The following is an 18,942-nucleotide window of genomic DNA, read 5'->3' as shown; positions in this document are numbered from 1 at the left end:
GAGGATCAATACCGGTGCGCAGGAAAAGGGGGGTAAGGGTGGCCAGCATCATCTGCCTGCCCACTGCGGCTGCACGCCTGACAGGGCAGGGACGGTCTGCCAGTGCCTCTGCAAAGCACCCAGGAAGACAGGCACCTGCAAATGGGTTACAAACGATGATAACAACAGCAAAGGGAGAGCAATAGCGAGGGCGAAGCCTGCTCTGCATGAAGCCCCCAGCTGAGAGAGGCTGCAGCCGCTGCTCTGCACCCGGCTGCTGTAGAAGGGCTGAGTTCCCAGCCTGGCCTGGCTGCTCAGTGCTGCAGCATCAGTGATAGGGGAAAAAAAAATATTTGTCCCCAAAACCCTTGTTGCTACTCTAAAAAGAAGCCCAGCCTCCTGAGGGGGTCCCAGCTTCTCCCCTTCCAGTCATGCCTGCTAGGCACCAGAAACAGAGCTGAGGGAGCATCCCAGGTAAGCTGCAAAACTGCACTCCCGCAGAGAGCGGATCGACTATTTCACTATAAGTCTGCTGACTTGTATTGCTGCAGCTTGCTCAGCCTGGTTAAACGAATGCACCTGAAAGATGTCAAGCCTAAGTGCTGCCCAACACCCGTGGTATGGAGGACCGTCCCCCTCTCCTTCCCCTGCCCCTGGCAGGGGTTGCCAGAGCAGACGGGCTCGGGCACAGGGGAAGAGTGGTAAAAAGCAGGACATGGCAGCCGCGTTTGCAGGCTGCTATGATATCTCCCCTGCCATCATTACAGGTTGCTGTCGTGCCCCTGCTCTTCTGGGCTGCGATGCTCGCTCCCGCTGGTGCCCTGCCTTCTCACCTGCCTCTTGCCCACTGGCACTTGATGCTGCCCGCAGCTTCTGCCTGGTTGCCTCCACCCAGACACGAGGCTCTTTCTTGGTGGTGGGAGCCATGGGGACAGCAAAGGAGAGGACTTCTGGGGCCACTGGGTCTAGTCCCATGGCAGGGACCGCCTCATTGTGTGCACCCTCAGTAAGCTTGCAGATGATGCTAAGCTGGGTGGCAGTGTCGATCTGCTTGAGGGTAGGATGGCCCTGCAGAGGGACCTGGACAGGCTGGATCGATGGGCCAAAGCCAACTGTATGAGGTTCAACAAGGCCAAGTGCTGGGTCCTGCACTTCGGTCACAACAACCCCATGCAACGCTACAGGCTTGGGGAAGAGTGGCTGGAAAGCTGCCTGGCTGAAAAGGACCTGGGGGTGCTGGTTGACAGCTGGCTGAACATGAGCCAGCAGTGTGCCCAGGTGGCCAAGAAGGCCAACAACATCCTGGCTTGTATCAGGAAGAGTGTGGCCAGCAGGAGCAGGGAGGTGATTGTCCCCCGTACTTGGCACTGGTGAGGCCACACCTGGAATACTGTGTCCAGTTTTGGGCCCCTCAGTACAAGAAGGACATTGAGGTGCTGGAGCGTGTCCAGAGAAGGGCAACAAGGCTGGTGAAGGGTCTGGAGCACAGGCCTTATGAGGAGCGGCTGAGGGAACTGGGGTTGTTTAGTCTGGAGAAGAGGAGGCTGAGGGGAGACCTTACTGCTCTCTACAACTACCTGAAAGGAGGTTGTTAGTGAGGTGGGTGTTGGTCTCTTCTCCCAAGTAACAAGGGATAGGACAAGAGGAAACAACGTCAAGTTGCATCAGGGGAGGTTTAGATTGGATACTGGGAAAAATTTCTTTACGGAAAGAGTGGTCAAGCATTGGACCAGGCTGCCCAGAGAGGTGGTGGAGTCACCATCCCTGGAGGTATTTAAAAGACATGTAGATGTGGTGCTCAGGGACATGGTTTAGTGGTGGACTTGGCAATGCTAGGTTAATGGTTGGACTTGATGATCTTAAAGGTCTTTTCCAACCTAAACAATTCTGTGATTCTTCGTAATGCCATCGAGCTTTTCGGAGGGATGAAGTGCCTGCCTGTCCAGCCTCTGAGATCCCTGGTGCCCTTCAGCCCCCATTGCTCACGGTGCTGGCTGGGCCAATCTATACAGCTCTCATGGGACTATAGGGCCACTTTACCCTCCTCTATAGCAGAGTCACTTCTGATGTCCTCTTTCTCTAAGTCTTTTTGGCTGGCCCCTCTGCACAGGTGCCTAAGCAGGCTGCCAGCAAATGGCGTGGCCCAGCGCAAAAGGGAGTGGGCGAGAGGAGAGGGGAGAGCAAAGATGAAGGCAGAGGAAGGGAGAACAGGCAGCGGAGAGGCAGACAGGACGAGGCCGGCAGCTCATTGCACCAGTGCTGGTGCTGCTCACCGGGGAGGGAGGGAGAGGAGGTGAGGAGGGAGGCAGAAGAGGTGTTGGGGTCTTTTCTCTGAGCCTTTCGCAGGGGACAGAGTGGGGGACGCTGCCTCCCTCATTTTCACACAGCACTAGGCTCCCTCTGAAGTGTTTCGGGAGAAATGTTGCCATAGAAATAAAACAGCCGTCCAGATTGCGAGGGGCAGGCCCGCCGCCATGGTGGCAGGGGCTGGCGCAGGCGCGGGCAGAGTGGTGGTAGGAGTCCTCGGCCGGTGGCCTGGGGCAGTGCCGGGCAGGAGGGTACCTTGTCCTACATCCTCCGCTCCCTCATCTCCAGTGAGAGCGGTGCTGCTGCTGCCATGCCAGCGTGGCTGGTGCCAGCCCCAGGTGGCATCTCCTCCCCAAATGCACCGGTGGGTGAATGCTGAAACCACCCCTGCAGGCAAACTGCCTGCCACCAAGGTCCCGAGAGGACAGGCATGGAGGTGCACAGGTCTCTGGGGCAGTTGGGATAGGGTTGCACTGCAGCCGGCTCCCATCCCTCATCTGCTGGGGCCATGGCACCACCTTCACTGCTGGAGAACAAGCCCGAGAGATCTGAGGGCGAGAACCATCTCACAGGCAGCCCCTGCCATCCCGAGCCCCCCTCTGCCAGAGGATCAGCATCTCTCCTGAGAAAGAGCTTCAGAACTGACCATCCCTGGTAATGCCACCTTGTTTGGGGAGGAAAACCAGTGCTGGTGCCTCCAGGGGCTCCACGTGAGGGGCACAGGAGCAGTGCCATCAAGGAACACGAATTTAGCCCGACGTGGTTTTGCAGCACTGTGAGGCAAGCGTAGACGGCTTCACTCGGTTCTTACCATTCACAGAAAAAGGAGCGCCAGCGGGAGGCTGGGGAGCTGTGCGCCTGTGAGTAGGATCGATCGCTAAGACACGAGCATCCATCTATTGATCCCTGGCCGTGCTGTCGGGTTAAGCCAACCAAGCACAATAACGAGACAGGACAGTGGGAACTTGCTGAGGGCAGATTGCCATTAACCGCTCTGCTCCGCGTCTGCACTGATGTCAGCGTGCGGTGGGCACAGGTATCCATCACCGTGTCCTCCTCCCCCTTGCTGGCAGCCTCCCGCCAGCGATACCACCACAGGAACACAGCTGCTCCCAGGGTGGTGGCCAGCAGCCGAGCTCAGGGTGGCCAAGCAGCCGGAGGGGCCAGCAGGGACCCATCCTGACAGCTAACGCCATCCTTCCCCAGCCACCTCCTCGCTTCCTGGCTTTCCTTGCAAACCATGGTGGGGGGCTGTGAGGGCCAAGTACCGCTGCCAGCCCCCTGCTAGCGTGGCACGTCGTGGTGCTCAGTCTTGGCACCTGAAGAGGGGGAGAGATGGAAGAGGAGAAAGGTGGAAGAGAGGGAGCCCCACTTCCCTCCGGATCAGCCCTCTCCAGCTCATCCTGTCTGTTGCTGTCCTCACCATCCTTCCTCTTCCTTGCCATCCCCTGTCCCCACCAGGCTCACATTTCCCTCCTAAGGCACATATTCCCCCTGTACTTATTATTATTGTCAGCAGCTACAAACAGGGGTGGCCATGTGCGGGGGCAACTCAGGCATCTACGGGTGCCATTTCCAATGGCGAATGGAGAGAGGGCACATCCCCACGTCTTTGGCACGACGTGCTCCCTGCACACACCCCCTGTCCCCTCCCAGGCTCCAGGTGACCCCAAGCCCTGGGTCCCTCTCCACACCTCCCACGGATGCCTCCTCCCAAGAAGCTGAGGAGGGCATGGAGCGGGTGTTGAGGGTAGTCTTGGAGCCATGTCACCTCTGCCACGCGTCCCCCACATGCGCTGTCACCGTCTGCCCTTCGCAGCGCACCCCCAGCGGGGGTGAAGGGAGGAAGGGGAGAAGAGAGAGGCCTTGGAGCTGCCATTTCCTTTGCCACGGATGGATCCGGGGCTGGGTGGTGGGGTGGGAGACTCCAGGCTCTTGGCAGAGGGATTGGGTTGTCTCCAGTCAATTTGCCCAGGAGGGAGGGCATCAGGGGCTGAAGGTGGCACCACGGATGTCAGATGTGACCTGTCCGCACCATGCAAACCTGCCTGCCAGCTCCCGCCCTGACAGGGACACTGGTCTTGCCAACGGGGAGCAAGGGCAGAGTCTGTCCTGAGCTCCTTCACCTAAACCCAGTATCCAGAAGACCCTTTGCACCCTGCCTATCTGGGCGATGTTGGCCCACCACCAGCAGGATCAGCCAAGCTGAGGCTAGACAAGCTTGAAGGCAAAGGAGAGGGGGGCAGGTCTGGAGCCCGAAAAGCTCCACGGGGAGCAGGAGAGCCAACGCGGCCACTATGGTCCTGGTTGCACCCGAGTGCTTGGACAACGGGTCTCCAGCTTCATTCCTCTCCAGGCTGCCCTTAGGGAACCAGCTGGGACCATTGCCTGCACAGAGCAGGAGAAACAAACAGCGAGCAAGACCCAGCTGCGGGCTAAGGAAACACGGGGAGCTGAAAAAATGAAGTTACCTGCAAAGCGACCGAAGTCAGGGCAGTGACGGGAGGGGAGGGAAGTTGGGGAGGTTTACAGGCAGGTACCCACCCCTGCCCCTCCGTCCGCGGCCGCCCCGGTGGCCATATGTGCATATGCCATGCACACAGGCAACTTTATTATTCACTGGCATGCTCACATGAAGCCACGCATCTCTCCCTAAGTTATATTTATAGCTGTTCCTCAGAGCGAGCACAGATGAAACAATACATTATTTTCCTAAGAAAAAAAAAAAAAAAAAACACCTTCCCGGTCTCATGCCGGTGAGGGGAGCAGCGCGCCCCGGCACCGCCTCTTACCCGGGTCCTGCCGAGGGCTGCCGCCTGCTCCAGCCGTGCCGAGCCAACATCAGAGGAAGGGGAAAGCGGCCGGTTTCTCCATCTCACCATGAAACGTCTCAGCCGGACGGGCGGAATCGGGGAGGTCTCTCTGCAGCCCTTGCTCTCCACTGGCTTGGGGGTTCCCCCCCAAGGAGCTACTTCGCCGCCACGACCTGCTCCTCTCCTAACTCTGCCCTGCCCACACCAGTGCTCTTCTCCTGCCTCTGCCTCTCCTCAGCATTTTTCGCTCCCGGGAGCGTCCATCCCACGGAGCGCTGATGTGCCTTCGCGGCTCGGCGACAGGTTCAGGTCTCCCCCTCCTGCCTGGCTCCCTCCTTCCCTGGTGTTATTTGCCCATGCCCCTTGCTGCCCCCCTGCTCTGGTCTCCAAATCCCCCAAATCCCTTCCACTCTTCCTCCCTTTGCGTTCAGCTCCCTTTCCCTGGCTGCCTCTCCCCCTCGCTGATTGCTATGCAGTCTGTAGCTGAGAAGTCAGTAACTCTGTGGTAGGATCCAACAGCTTTCCGCTACTTTAGCCCATCCTCGCGTGTGAGCTCAGAGCCGCGGAGGCACCGCTGCGGAGCCGCCATGGGGGAGACAAGAGCCCAACCATCGGCAGCAGGAAGGGGACGGTGGGGTCGCTGGATGCCCCCGGGGAGGCAAATCATCCCACCAGGCTGGCACAAGGGGCTGAAATATCCACTGTCGGGGCTTTTTTCCCACCTGGATTTGGGGTGCTGGGCTGACACCTCACCCTGAGGAAGGACCAGGGTCTCCCGGCTGATGCAGAGCGTTTGCCTCGGGCATCGCCTCCCTGCATCCACAGCCCAGCCTCACCCCCCCGCAGGGCTGGGGCCATCCTGCCAGGACGGGCGATGCCGGGGACGGGAGCACAGGCAAGGAGGGACCAGCCCTTGGGGCTCCAGGATGGTGCACGGCTGCCCCACCAGCAAACCCAACAGGGAAACCTCCTCCAGGTCTCCATGGCTGGCAGCATCTCAGGGGCTTTGAAGAGGTCACTTCTTGGTGGCAAGGTGAGGGGCCAGGGGACCCTGTGGCAGTGAGGCCGCCCCTGTTGTGCAGGAGGGAAGGCAGCTGCTGAAGAGATCCCTGACCCCACAGCAAGCAGCTGTAGGCACAGGCTCCCAGGGACAGTCCTGCACCAGGCCAGCAAGGTCCATGGGCACAGTTTCCATCTCAGTGTCTCATCTGCCATCTCCAACATTAACACCTCTGCTGGAAAGTCAAAAAAGATCAAAAAAACCACTTTTTTTGTGCCCTCTGGGTCCCAGTCCTGCAGCAATCATGACCCTCCCTCCCAAAATCATCCCTAGATCCCCTGGCACATGGATGCCCCCTCGCACAACACATTGCAGGGACTGCCGTACCCTGCTAGCATCAGTGAGCACCACCGCAGTGAGCACAGCCCGCTTTCACCCAGCAAACCACCCCGGGGGAGCAGAGGGTATTTTTAGCAGCTCTCCATGCAGATGAACAGCTACAAACAGGGAGCATGGCAGCCTCCTGCACCGGCCAGCTTGCTCCAGCCTGACCGCGGCTGCTCTCCGCTGCCCAAATTGGGAGTCCCGAGGAGCCACAGCTCCTGGATGGAGCGAGGCCAGCCTGCTCCCTCCATCCCCTCTGCAGCTGTCCCTACAGGGACCTGTTCAGGTTCAGGGGGGGACTTGCTTTCCCAAAAGACCCATCCCCAAGACCCATGGGGCTGCATCCCAAGAGCTACTGTCTGGGAGCTGCATGGGTGCCCCACCAGAAAGCGTACTGGTCCTCTGGGACCACAACAGGCCTTTCTCCTCTGTATAGTAAAGGGATGAAGATGCTGCTGAGATACCTTGCTCCTTCCCTGGGCAGTCAAAGACACCAGGCACCCGTGCACCCACCTCAGCTTCAGGTTGGGTTTCACTGTCTCTGCCTTTCATTCCTTATCGCTGGCTGCCCCCGACACCTGGCCGCATTTCCCTCCGCCTGGGCAGGAAGAGGATGAATAGCTGCACCTTGTGCACAGCACGGCATGCTGGCACGGCCAAGAGGCAGCCGGCACGGCTGGGTCCATCAGGAGGGACATGGGAATGTTGCATGGAAGATGCCACCAGCCCCTCGTTGTCCTTGTGCCCCTGGGGTGCCATGCCCTGGCCACCCCAGGCCCGCCGTCCCCAGCAGCGGGGTGGCTCACACTCGCCACCCCCGCCCGTCTCCATCGGCACCGTCTTTAATAAGAAGCGTGGAATATTTTAGCACCTATGGAAAAGCCACCATAGACGGTGGTGGCAGCCGTTGCCAGGGAGACGCTCCCAAAAATAGCCCCACTCCGCCAACCTTTCCCGATGCTGCTGTGGGGATGGGGGAGGCAGAGGGACGAAGGGATGGAAGGGTGGGGGTATGGATGGAGGGATGGAGGAAAGGAGGGAAAGAGGGAGGGAGGGACAGAAGGATGGATGGATGGATGGATGGATGGATGGATGGATGGATGAATGTTTGGAGGGATGGATGGAGGGAGGGATGGAGGGATGGAAGGGTGGATGGAGGGATGGATGGAGAGGGATGAAGAGGTGGATGGAGGGGAAAGCAGGAGCTCCTGGGAAGGTGAGCAAACGCTGCCTGACCCCTCTCCTGCCTGGGAATGAAGGCAAGCACAACCCCCATGCCAGCAGCCCCTGTTTGGGCACATATGGTCTCCCTTTCCTGCAACACCAGCTAAGCCAGCACAAGCCCTCAAGCCCTCTCTGCCCTGGGCAGGTCTGACTTTGAGTGTTTAAACCAGACAACACAGTTTTGGACTCCTTAGCACCTGCCAGGCTCCCTCTGCCACTCTCCTTCGACTGTCCCATCTCTGTCCCCAGTGCTCCAGGACTGCCCCAGCTGAGCTGCCCCAGTCACAGGGGAAGAGGTGGTGAGAGACGGAGGTGGCCCATGGTGCTCAACCCCACCATGTTCCCCAGCCCCTCTGGGAATGCTGAATCACTTCCCTCTCTGGGCCCGCTCTGGGATGAATCCTGGGGGCTGCCCGCCCTCCCGGGGGGCCTGGATGGAGCCTGAGCCACAACCTGCAGCAGAACTGGAGGGGGACTCCCAGGCAAGAACCTACGGGGGGAAAAGCACAGAAGCCTTCCTGGTGGCAGGAAACTAATGCTTTAGTGAGAAGGAAACCCCCTGCTCCCATCTTCTCACGCCATTGCCACTGCCTTGCAGGACAGGCAGAGGTGGGGAAGGGCCCTCGACGGAGCTGCTGTCGCCTGGCCCAAGGGCTCTGCAGGAGAAGGAGCCTCCCAAACTAGCAAAGGCAGAGAGGGAAACACAAAAATAGAACTAAAGAGAAAAAAAAAAAAAAAAAGAAACCAAACAACCCCAAATTCCCATTTTTAATGCCAAATCCCAGCTTGCTCGCCTCCCTGTCACCCTGGCGACATTCCTTGCAGTCGCCATGGAAACGGGAGGCATGGAGAGAGCATCACCGTGCGGGGTGGTGGCAGCACCCGGCATTATTTCGGGAGGCAGGGAGACACCCAGTGCAAGGTGCTTCGTGTTGTGGCAAGGAAGGAAGGTTTATTTTTACTTGCTCCCACTTTGTGTGCCAGTTTTAACTTCTTTAAGCGTCCGGGTGCCCCTCGCCCTCCCGGCAGCCTTCCCATGGCCCTCCTGCATGCCACACGGAGATGTCCCATGGGGAGGCCCCGGGCCCACCACTGTGTCCCACCTGGGTGAGCTCGGCTGGGCTGCTCCCATGAAATCCCTCTGACGGTCATCTCACATGGCGGTTCCTGGTGCCACAGCAGGAGATAAAGCTGTGGCTTGGGGCCAATCAGCTCTACTGATGAAGAGAATAAAGATGAAGAGAATAAACTTTTGCCACCCACAACAGTCTTACCCCTCCACAGGAGGCTTCATCCCTTGGGTGGGACAAGAAGCTGTGAAGAGGAGCAGAGGGACTGGAGGATGATGAGGGCTCTCAGACATTGAGCCCCAGAGGCTTGGAAGGAGATCTATCAGCACAGAGGACCCTAAATCTCTTCCCCCAAAACCTCCCATCCCTGCTCCATGGCTCAAGCCTCTCTCCACCCACCTGCGAAAGGACCTGGGATGCCAGGGACCTGCTGGGCCACCGGGGCTGGGGCTTGGCTTTCACCAGCACCTGCATGGCCTTGCAGAGCCCTGCTGAAACCTCAGGCAGCTCTGCTCCAATGGCTGGAAACCCAGTTTCAGCCAGTCCCTACCCCGTCACTCCTTTGCTGATGCTCTCCTTTGGTCTAACCTGCTCTTCTCCCACCGCACCGACCTCTGCCTCAATGCCCTGGCAGGAGCAGGCAGGGCCCTCCTCGGTTTCACGGGGCCGAGCGGGTGTTTTCCAGCCCAGCCTGGGAACGTGGCTGGAAAAGCCCGGTGCAGCAGGTGCTGGAGCAGCAGAAAGGGAAAACACGGCAGCCAGCCTAATGGGCAGAGAGGAAATGTATGCAAATGTATTCAGAAAGGAATCCGGTGATGCTAATAGACTTGTTAGTCCTCTCTGTAAGCACTGGGAATAATATTTTTATGCTTTAATCATTAAGGATTTTACTCCAAGCAAGCCCATAAGGATGTGCTGATGGAGGGAGATATGGAGGAGATGGCCACGGGCGACGGCTGGGGACAGGGAGGGCAGCAGCCAGAGCCAGCCCTAGGCCAAGAGCAGGCGGGGTCATGCAACCCTTGAGTAACCAAATTAGACCTGTGGCCAGATGCGATTTGCTTGGGGATGAGGTGACAAATTAAAACATCCATTTGGTTGCTTTAAAAGCATTAAAACAGCTTTGTACTTGTGATTAGATGATGAATATCTAATAGCCCTATCTAGATGCAGAGGTTACCTCGCGCTGCCATGAGACCTCCCTGTGTAACCACAGCTGCAAGGACGAGATTTATCCCAACCAGGCCGGTCACCCAGGGTTGTTTGTGAATATATTAAAACTTTATAACCACCACTACTAAGGTCATTCCTGTTAAATCTATAAAAATGGCAGTATCTATGTGCTTCTTTCACACAACACATGTATTATGTTTCTTGTAATCCATTTGCAGGAATCCAGGATTAGTATTTTCAGCAAAGTTTGTTTCAAACCAGCCCTTGGGAGGATCTTTTTTTTTCCCTCTGGGGCTGGACTCTGGGATCCACATCGCTCCAGACAGGATGCCCGAAGGTGGGGGCGGCTGGTGGGGGGGGCCACTGGGGAATGGCTGTGCATGACCTGCCACGGGAGGGAGGGGGTCCGGGTGGGACGTGACATGTAGCCGCAGCAGCCCAATAATCCAGATCTCTCTCCCGCTTCTTCATTTGCTCCAGGAGACAAGGTGGAGCACCAGGGAGAAGGTGCTGGAGGTGGGACAGGGCCAGGGAGGGCAGGAGGCTGCCAGATGGGAGCAGGGCAAAGGTTAATGCACCCATGGGGAATGTTGCTGGAAAGCCCAGCCCTCGCCGCCGGAGGGTGCGTCCCCAAGGCCAGAGGATGGGGATCCCTTTCCCTCTGCCTTTAACGACACTTCCGCGTGTAACTTGAGACAACTTCGGGAAGAAAAAAGAGGAAGGGAAAAAAAAGGGAAAAATAGCGCAGTTATTCTCGCCTCCGCCTCCTCCTCCCTCTCCTCCCCGGCCAGCCAGAAGCCACGTCACCGTCACCCAGCGCTGGTTTCGGGGCTGCTCAGAAGGCTCAGCCTGGGGCTCTCCAGGGGACAAACCCCAACTTTTGGCCTGGAGCAGGGAGAGGAAGGCCCTGAGGCAGGGAAGAGAGAAAATCCACCTTGGGGGAAAAGTAAGCAAGGGAGACGTGCAGCTTGAGCGCCTGGCAGGAGAAAGGCGCTTGCAACCAGGGGAGAGGGGAGCCTGAACTTTTCTCCACCAGAAGAGAGGGCTCCGTACTGGGGAAAAAAGGAAAGCTGAGCCGGAGGAGAGCGTTCACTCAGTTGAGGCTCGGGGGGGGAAAAACTCCCTCCCCTCAACCTCCCCACCCGCAGAAAGTGCTCCGCTCCCTTCACCCCAGAGGAGCCCCCCCGGCGCCATGAACGTCTTCCGCATCCTGGGGGACGTGTCCCACTTGCTGGCCATCATCATCCTCCTGCTGAAGATCCAGAAGTCCAAGTCCTGCGCCGGTGAGTGCTCCCGTGCCCTGGAGAATGAGGGGGGCCCTTCTCAGAGGGCAGCTCAGTGAAGGGTGTGAGCATAACTGGTGCCGAAAGGCTAGCAATAGCCCATGCAAGCTGGCAGCCCTCCCCAGTGGGCTCTTTGAGGGAAGTCATCCTCCTCCAGGAGGTCTCCCTGACAGGAGGAGAGGGCTGCGTTGGAAGGATGTGATGTGGCAAGGCGCACGGCCTCGGGCAGGTGTTGGTGTTGGGGTGGTGAAGCAAAGGGGAGGGCAGAAAGGCCGGAGGGAGGTGGAAAATGAATATGAAAAGTTGTGGCGGCACCAAAATCGACGACCTCGAGAGAAAGCTGCCTTAGGTTGGAGGTCCTGCCAGCAGGCGGGTAGGTGCCAGAGGCTGCCCCGTTCCTGGGCAGGAAAATCAGGGCAGCAACTTCCCACAGGAGGATTTTGCTCAGAGTTCATGGTTTGCTCCCCAAGAGACTTTGGGGGTGGTCTGCAGCACCATGGCCATTATCACAGGTGGAGAAAGGGGTGGAACTGTCTGCCTCTCCCTGCCAGCAGTGACTAAGATCCATCAGCATCCCTGGGCTGGTCCCTGATCCCATAGCTCTTCCCTGCTGCGGCAAATGTCACATCACAAAACCCCCTGGCGAGGTGGGCAGGCGAAGGGGGCGAGGGAGGGAAGAGAAAGGCATTTTGATGACAGCGAGGACTGAATTGACCAAAGCAGTGAGCGTGCCCACCGAGCACTGGTCCCTACAACCCGAGGCAGGGCTCAGGGGCGTCAGCAGGAGCCTGCCCTGTTACTTGGGAGACTCCGGCCAGTCCTTGCGTAGGCTTGGAGCTACCACAGCAGCTACATGCCAGACCAGGCTCACAAAGCAAAATGCGTATATACAACCACTTCCAAAGAAGGCATAAGGGGAAACCACCATCCTAATGGTCCTTCCTCTCATCTGCCTTACCTTCCTTTCTTCTCCCTGCCATGCAGGTATCTCTGGGAAAAGTCAGATTCTTTTTGCCCTCGTCTTCACAACCCGCTATCTGGACCTGTTCACCACCTTCATCTCTGTCTATAACACCGTGATGAAGGTAAGGAGAGGGCAGTGCAGAAGCAGAGGTTCCCCTCAGCTTGCTGTGGTTTCTCAGGGAGGCGAGGGTATGTGTTCGCTAAGTTTTTCAGCCAGAGGGAAGAAGGAGCAAATCCACCTTCTTCACTTGTCACCAACACTACAGGGGGGTATACATAGGAAGGGTGAAAAAAGATGCTTCATTTGGTGTCATTGGCCCTCCATTGACCAAAAAAACCCCTCACCAGTCAGTGAATGAGCTGAGCCCACCACATTTAGTACCACCAAAACCAAAACGAGACACCATGAATCAAGCCTGGGCATCCTTACGCAGCAGGAGCTTTAACAGAGAGCAGCCACCAAGCCAACCTCTTCACACAGAGCCCTAGAGGGCTCAAACAAGTGTGATCCTCATGGTGGGGCAATCTTTAGTTGAGCACTGGAGTATCTCCAGCAGAAGTCAATCCACAAGCCAGGGCAGAAAAAAGCATTTACCACTCTCTCACCCTGGCACAGCCCCACCAGAACTGGGTTAAAAGAACTTGACTTTGGCAAAGCCATCGTCTCTTCAAGCACAGAACGCGTAATTGCAGGTAAGGTCTTGCCGTCTCCCTTCCCTCCCCCAGGTCATTTTTTTGATATGTGCCTACATCACCGTGTACATGATCTACGTGAAATTCCGGAAAACGTTTGACAGCGAGAATGACTCTTTTCGCCTTGAGTTCCTGCTGGTCCCTGTCACAGGCCTATCGTTTCTGGAGAACCACAGCTTCACCCCCTTGGAGGTAAGGAAAACCTGAGGCAGGAAAGGGGAGGGGAAGCAGCAGCCTGGCACCGTGCAGCAGAGTGAGCAGCATGTTGAAAGCTGAGACTTTTAACAGCAAAAGCAGGCAGGAAAGGCAAGGTCGGGAGGCCTTGAAGACCATACCATCTATAGAGCAGCTCAGCGCTGTCTCCTCCCAGTCTTAGGACAGCAGGCTCGTTTTCTCCAACTCCAGCAGCACTACTCATCTCCTTCACATATCGATGCTCTGCCAAATTAAAGCTTTGGCTCTTAACGCATATTAATCGACACGAAGACTCTCCACTGTCTTCATTTTGCATCTCACAGATACTCTGGACCTTCTCCATCTACCTGGAGTCTGTGGCTATCCTTCCTCAGCTCTTCATGATCAGCAAGACGGGGGAAGCAGAGACCATCACGACACACTACCTTTTCTTCCTGGGCCTCTACCGCGCTCTCTACATTGCCAACTGGGTCTGGCGCTACTACACGGAGGATTTCTACGACCAGATCGCTGTAGTTTCGGGGGTGGTACAAACCATCTTCTACTGTGACTTCTTCTATCTCTATGTTACCAAAGGTAGGTAAAGGGTTGGTATAAATCCAAAACGTTCACTCAGCACTCTTGCAACGTACGGTGGAGCTGCAGCTTGCTGTGCGTTAATCCTTATGTGACTTTATTCTTTGCTGTATTTGTGACGCACATTGTCCACCTAAAATCCAGTTTAAAAAAAATGTACCTGTTGAATGCAAGTGGGCACCTCTGCTCACAAGGCTCTAGATGTGCATGTAAAACAAAGCAGAAGTTAAACCAGAGCTAAGCCTGGTTTAACCCCACCTTGGGAAGTTAGCAGTTGAGGTATATTCAATTCAACATACATTTTGAAAGACCATGAATCATGCAAAAAAACTTTGAGGGGGGAAAAAATAGCTGTAGGCAGACAATGTACCTGAGAAAGCAACTACAGACATATGGAGATATTATTAAGCCTACTTTTTCTTTTGATGGAAAAGATGTAACGTTCCCAAGAACTGATTCTGTAGGAAGATGGGCATCTGCATGGACAAGACACCCCTTTCTGTTTCTCAAAATCAGATGCCCCTTTCACTTCAGCGCCATGCTTTGGTAAACGGCTACATACCAGAGCTAACAAGTGCATCAAGGGCATAAAATTTGGTAGAACACGCTATGGTTTGCTGGAGCTGAAGTACGCTTTAAAACACTTTTCTGCTGAGGAGGATGGAATTTCATGAAATCTAGCTGAGCGAACAAATATTTTCCTCCTTCTTCACATTCCCGAACTAGTCTGCTGAAAGCAGTAGTGACGGCCTGCATCTGATGTTTCGAGGGATGGATCTTTGGTAGCTTCATGCAATATACCTGCTGATAGAGAGGTGACAGGAGCACTGAGCTGGTGGCTGGCCTTGGCAGATTAAGACTTCCTTCTGTCATTAAAACATTTTTGTAGCCAGAAAAGTACTTTGTAAAACTGCCATCAAGGTGCTTCACGTCAATTCCTTTTTTTTTTTTTTTTTAAACAGATTCCCATTTTAGCTTCACTCAATTCATGTGTCCCATGTCCTTCTGTATTTTGTGAGAAATCCATACCCTTTGTAGTTGCGGATGGTGGAACAAAAGGGGGAAAAAAACAACTGCTGGCTTTCAGTCTCACAGTGCTAGTGATAAAACTGCAAAATTTAGATGATACAGGAGGCAGAAGAAAAAAACATTTGTTCCTGGGATGTCACAGCAGGAAGAGAATTGCCTTTTTTTTTTTTTCTTTTACACAAATGTTCTGGATCATGGGAGAGAAAAGGTGACTGAAGATATGCAAATGTTTTGCAGTCATTTATGAAAACCATCAATATTATAGCAGGTTGCATCTCTCTTACACTCTTGCAAAAAAAGCCCATCTTTTCAAAACATTTCTAACACAGAAGAGCTCAGACAAAAGGGCAGCGATGCTGCAAAAAAAGCAAAGATGTGTTACATAAAGAAATGTATTTAATAAGACTTCAGAGCCTATACCAAAGCATTGTAAAGCGATTTTTATAGAACACAACTTCTCTTTATCTTGTTTTCAAAACTAGATGAGCTCCTTTCTGTTTAACACAAGGACCTGAAAGATGTTCTGAGGAAGCTTTCAGCTCCCAAAAGCTTGTATTTCACAGAACGGCTGTGGTTGGGAGCAACTCGGGGGATCAGCTAATCCACCCCCCTGCTCACAGCAGGGTCACCTAGAGCAGGTTGTTCAAGGTCCTGTCCAGTCAGGTTTTGAGTATCTCCAGGGTGGAGGCACCCCAGCCTCTCTGAGCAACCTGTGCCAGTGTCTGACCAGCCTCACTGTAAAAAAAATTTTTTTCTTATGTTTAGGTTGGAATATCCCATTGCCCCATGCCCCGTCACTGGGCACCACTGAGCAAGGTCTGGCTCGCTCTCCTACACTCCCCCCATCAGGCATTTCTGCACGTGAAGATCCCCCTCAGCCTTCTCCAGGCTGAGCAGTCTCAGCTCTCAGCCTGCGCTCATACATCAGGTGCCCCAGTGCCTTAACCATTCTCGTGGCCTTTCTGGACTTGCTCCAGTACGTCCCCATCTCTTATCATAGAATCACAGAATGCTTTGGGTTGGAAGGGACCTTTAGGGGTCATCCAGCCCAACCCCCCTGCAGTGAGCAGGGACAGCTTTAACCAGATCAGGTTGCTCAGAGCCCCGTCCAACCTGACCTTGAATGTTGCCAGGGTTGGGGCCTCCACCACCTCTCTGGGCAACCTGTGCCAGTGCTTCACCACCCTCATTGTAAAAAACTTCTTCCTTATATCCAGTCTAAATCTATCCTCCTTTAGTTTAAAACCATTACTCCTTGTCCTTTCACAACAGGCCTTGCTAAAAAGATTGTACCCATCTTTCCTATAGGCCCCCTTTGAGTACTGAAAGGCCACAATAAGGTGTCCTCTCAGCCTTCTCTTCTCCAGGCTGAAAAACGCCAGCTCCCTCAGCCTGGCCTCGTAGGAGAGGAGCTCCAGCCCTCGGATCATTTTTGTGGCCCTCCTCTGATCCCGCTCTGACAATTCCATGTCCTTCTTGTGCTGAGGGCTCCAGAGCTGGACCCATTGCTCCGGCTGTGGCCTCACCAGGGCTGAGCAGAGAGGAAGGACCACCTCCCTTGACCTGTCGGCCACGTAGCTCAGGAGGCTGTTCGCGTCCTTTGCCACGAGGGCACGTTGGTGGCTCGTGTTCAGCTTTGTACCCACCAGCACACCCAGGGCCTTTTCTGCCAAGCTGCTTTCCAGCTGGGCAGCCCCCAGCATATACTGGTGCGTGGGGTTGTTCCACCCCAGGGGCAGGATGTGGCATTTCCCTTTGCTGACCTTCATGAGGTCCCCGCCAGCCCATTTCTCCAGCCTGCTGTGGTCCCTCTGACCCCATCTGGTCTATCAGCCGCTCCCCTACCACTTTTGGAAGAAGGGGCAGGCAACTCAAGTACAGGGATCTCATTAGGTCATGCAGAGAGGGAGGAAATTAGAAAGGCAAAAGCGCAGCTAGAACTCAATCTGGCCACTGTTGTAAGAGATAATAAAAAATGTTTCTACAAATACATTAACAACAAAAAGAGAGCCAAGGAGAATCTCCATCCTTTATTGGATGCAGAGGGGAACATTGCCACCAAGGATGAGGAAAAGGCTGAGGTACTTACTGCCTTCTTTGCCTCAGTCTTTAATACTCAGACCAGTTATTCCCAGGGTATTCAGCCCCCTGAGCTGGAAGACAGGGACAGAGAGCAGAATGAAGCCCCCATAATTCAGGAGGAAGCAGTTAATGACCTGCTATGCCACCTGGACGCTCACAAGTCTATGGGGCCAGATGGGATCCACCCGAGAGTACTGAGGGAGCTGGCAGAGGAGCTTACCAAGCCACTCTCTATCATCTGTCAGCAGTCCTGGTTAACAGGGGAGGTCCCTGATGACTGGAGGCTTGCCAATGTGATGCCCATCTACAAGAAGGGCCAAAAGGAGGATCTGGGGAACTACAGGCCTGTCAGCCTGACCTCGGTATCAGGGAACATTATGGAGCAGTTCATCTTGAGTGTGCTCAACAGGCATGTGCAGGTCAACCAGGGGATCAGGCCCAGCCAGCATGGGTTCATGAAAGGCAGGTCCTGCTTGACCATCCTGATCTCCTTCTATGACCTGGTGACCCGCCTAGTGGATGAGGGAAAGGCTGTGGATGTCATCTACCCGGACTTTAGTAAAGCCTTTGACACCATCTCCCACAGCATTCTCCTAGGGAAGCTGGCAGCTCATGGCTTAGGAAGGTGTACTCTTCGCTGGGTAAAAAACTGGCTGGGTGGCCGAGCCCAGGGAGTTGTGGTGAATGGAGTTAAATCCAGTTGGCGACCGGTCACAAGCAGTGTTCCCCAGGGCTCAGTTTTAGGGCCAGTCTTGTTTAATATCTTTATCAATGATCTGGATGAGGGGATTGAGTGCACCCTCAGTAAGTTTGCAGATGACACCAAGCTGGGTGGGAGTGTCGATCTGCTCGAGGGTAGCATGGCCCTGCAGAGGGACCTGGACAGGCTGGATCGATGGGCCAAAGCCAACTGTATGAGGTTCAACAAGGCCAAGTGCTGGGTCCTGCCCTTCGGTCACAACAACCCCATGCAGCGCTACAGGCTTGGGGAAGAGTGGCTGGAAAGCTTCCCAGAGGAAAAGGACCTGGGGGTGCTAGTTGACAGCCACTGAACATGAGCCAGCAGTGTGCCCAGGTGGCCAAGAAGGCCAACAACATCCTGGCTTGTATCAGGAAGAGTGTGGCCAGCAGGAGCAGGGAGGTGATTGTCCCCCTGTACTTGGCACTGGTGAGGCCGCACCTGGAATACTGTGTCCAGTTTTGGGCCCCTCAATACAAGAAGGACATTGAGGTGCTGGAGCGTGTCCAGAGAAGGGCAATGAAGCTGGTGAAGGGTCTGGAGCACAGGCCTTATGAGGAGCGGCTGAGGGAACTGGGGTTGTTTAGTCTGGAGAAGAGGAGGCTGAGGGGAGACCTTATCACTGTCTACAACTGCCTGAAAGGAGGTTGTAGTGAGGTGGGTGTTGGTCTCTTCTCCCAAGTAACTAGCGATAGAACAAGAGGAAATGGCATCAAGTTGCATCAGGGGAGGTTTAGATATTAGGAGAAATTTCTTTACTGAGTTGTCAGGTACTGGACCAGGCTGCCCAGAGAGGTGGTGGAGCCACCATCCCTGGAGGTGTTCAAAAAACAGGCAGACGTGGCACTTTGGGACATGGTTTAGTTGGACTGATGATCTTGGAGGTCCTTAGAAGCAATCTTGTAGTGGCTGTCTCCAATCAAGGATCCCAAGTTCTTCCCTGTTCTCACACTTCCTTAACTTCACCTTTCTTGCTAAATTCTCCTAGATGCTCCTTCCACAATGAACAGGATTCTCTGGAGCCATTAGCTCTCCTCAGTCATAACTGAGGACAAGCAGTTGTGTAACCTGAAGCACAGCTCTACTGTAGCACATGGAAGATGCCCAAGAAAGTCTATTCAATAGCCATAATCTCATTGCCCTTGGCAAACCTGGCAATCTAGCACTCTAAATAGCAACTTAAAAAACTGCTGAAACAATGAAACAGTTGAATTCCCCAAAGTTCCTTCATTACCTTCTCTTTCTCTTTGCACAGTCCTAAAAGGAAAGAAGCTAAGTCTTCCCATGCCTGTTTGAAGACATTTCCACAGACAACGCAAGAAATTCCAAAGACAAAGCTCTTAAGATCACAGCTTTTCTTTCCTGGCCCTTTTTGACTAATGGATGGCTCAGCTGAGTTTCACTCCAGCGCCAGGAAGACAATGAGGCCTGG

The 18,942-nt window shown here is 54.9% G+C and overlaps 1 protein-coding gene across 1 annotated transcript; it reads left to right on the top strand.

The window, feature by feature from the left end:
* The first annotated feature begins 11,142 nt into the window (after positions 1-11,142).
* On the top strand, positions 11,143-18,806 carry KDELR3 (KDEL endoplasmic reticulum protein retention receptor 3). The gene is made up of 5 exons (XM_075726078.1): positions 11,143-11,233; positions 12,218-12,318; positions 12,923-13,081; positions 13,408-13,660; positions 18,766-18,806. Exons 1-5 carry the CDS (start codon positions 11,143-11,145, stop codon positions 18,804-18,806), a joined length of 645 nt encoding a protein of 214 aa, XP_075582193.1.
* Positions 18,807-18,942: the final 136 nt, after the last annotated feature.

This window comes from Pelecanus crispus, chromosome 1 (assembly GCF_030463565.1).
Source record: "Pelecanus crispus isolate bPelCri1 chromosome 1, bPelCri1.pri, whole genome shotgun sequence".
Lineage (NCBI taxonomy): Eukaryota > Metazoa > Chordata > Aves > Pelecaniformes > Pelecanidae > Pelecanus > Pelecanus crispus.
Note: the sequence above shows the minus strand (reverse complement) of the source record. Positions and strands in the feature narration are given on the sequence as shown.

What these genes read in the sequence shown, in the direction of transcription:
- KDELR3 (XM_075726078.1), top strand. Translation starts at nt 11,143, where the DNA reads ATGAACGTCTTCCGCATCCTGGGGGACGTGTCCCACTTGCTGGCCATC. An exon ending in TCTATAACACCGTGATGAAG is followed by an intron (nt 12,319 to 12,922) that starts GTAAGGAGAGGG and finishes TCCCTCCCCCAG; the next exon opens with GTCATTTTTTTGATATGTGC. An exon ending in CTATCTCTATGTTACCAAAG is followed by an intron (nt 13,661 to 18,765) that starts GTAGGTAAAGGG and finishes CTCTTTGCACAG; the next exon opens with TCCTAAAAGGAAAGAAGCTA.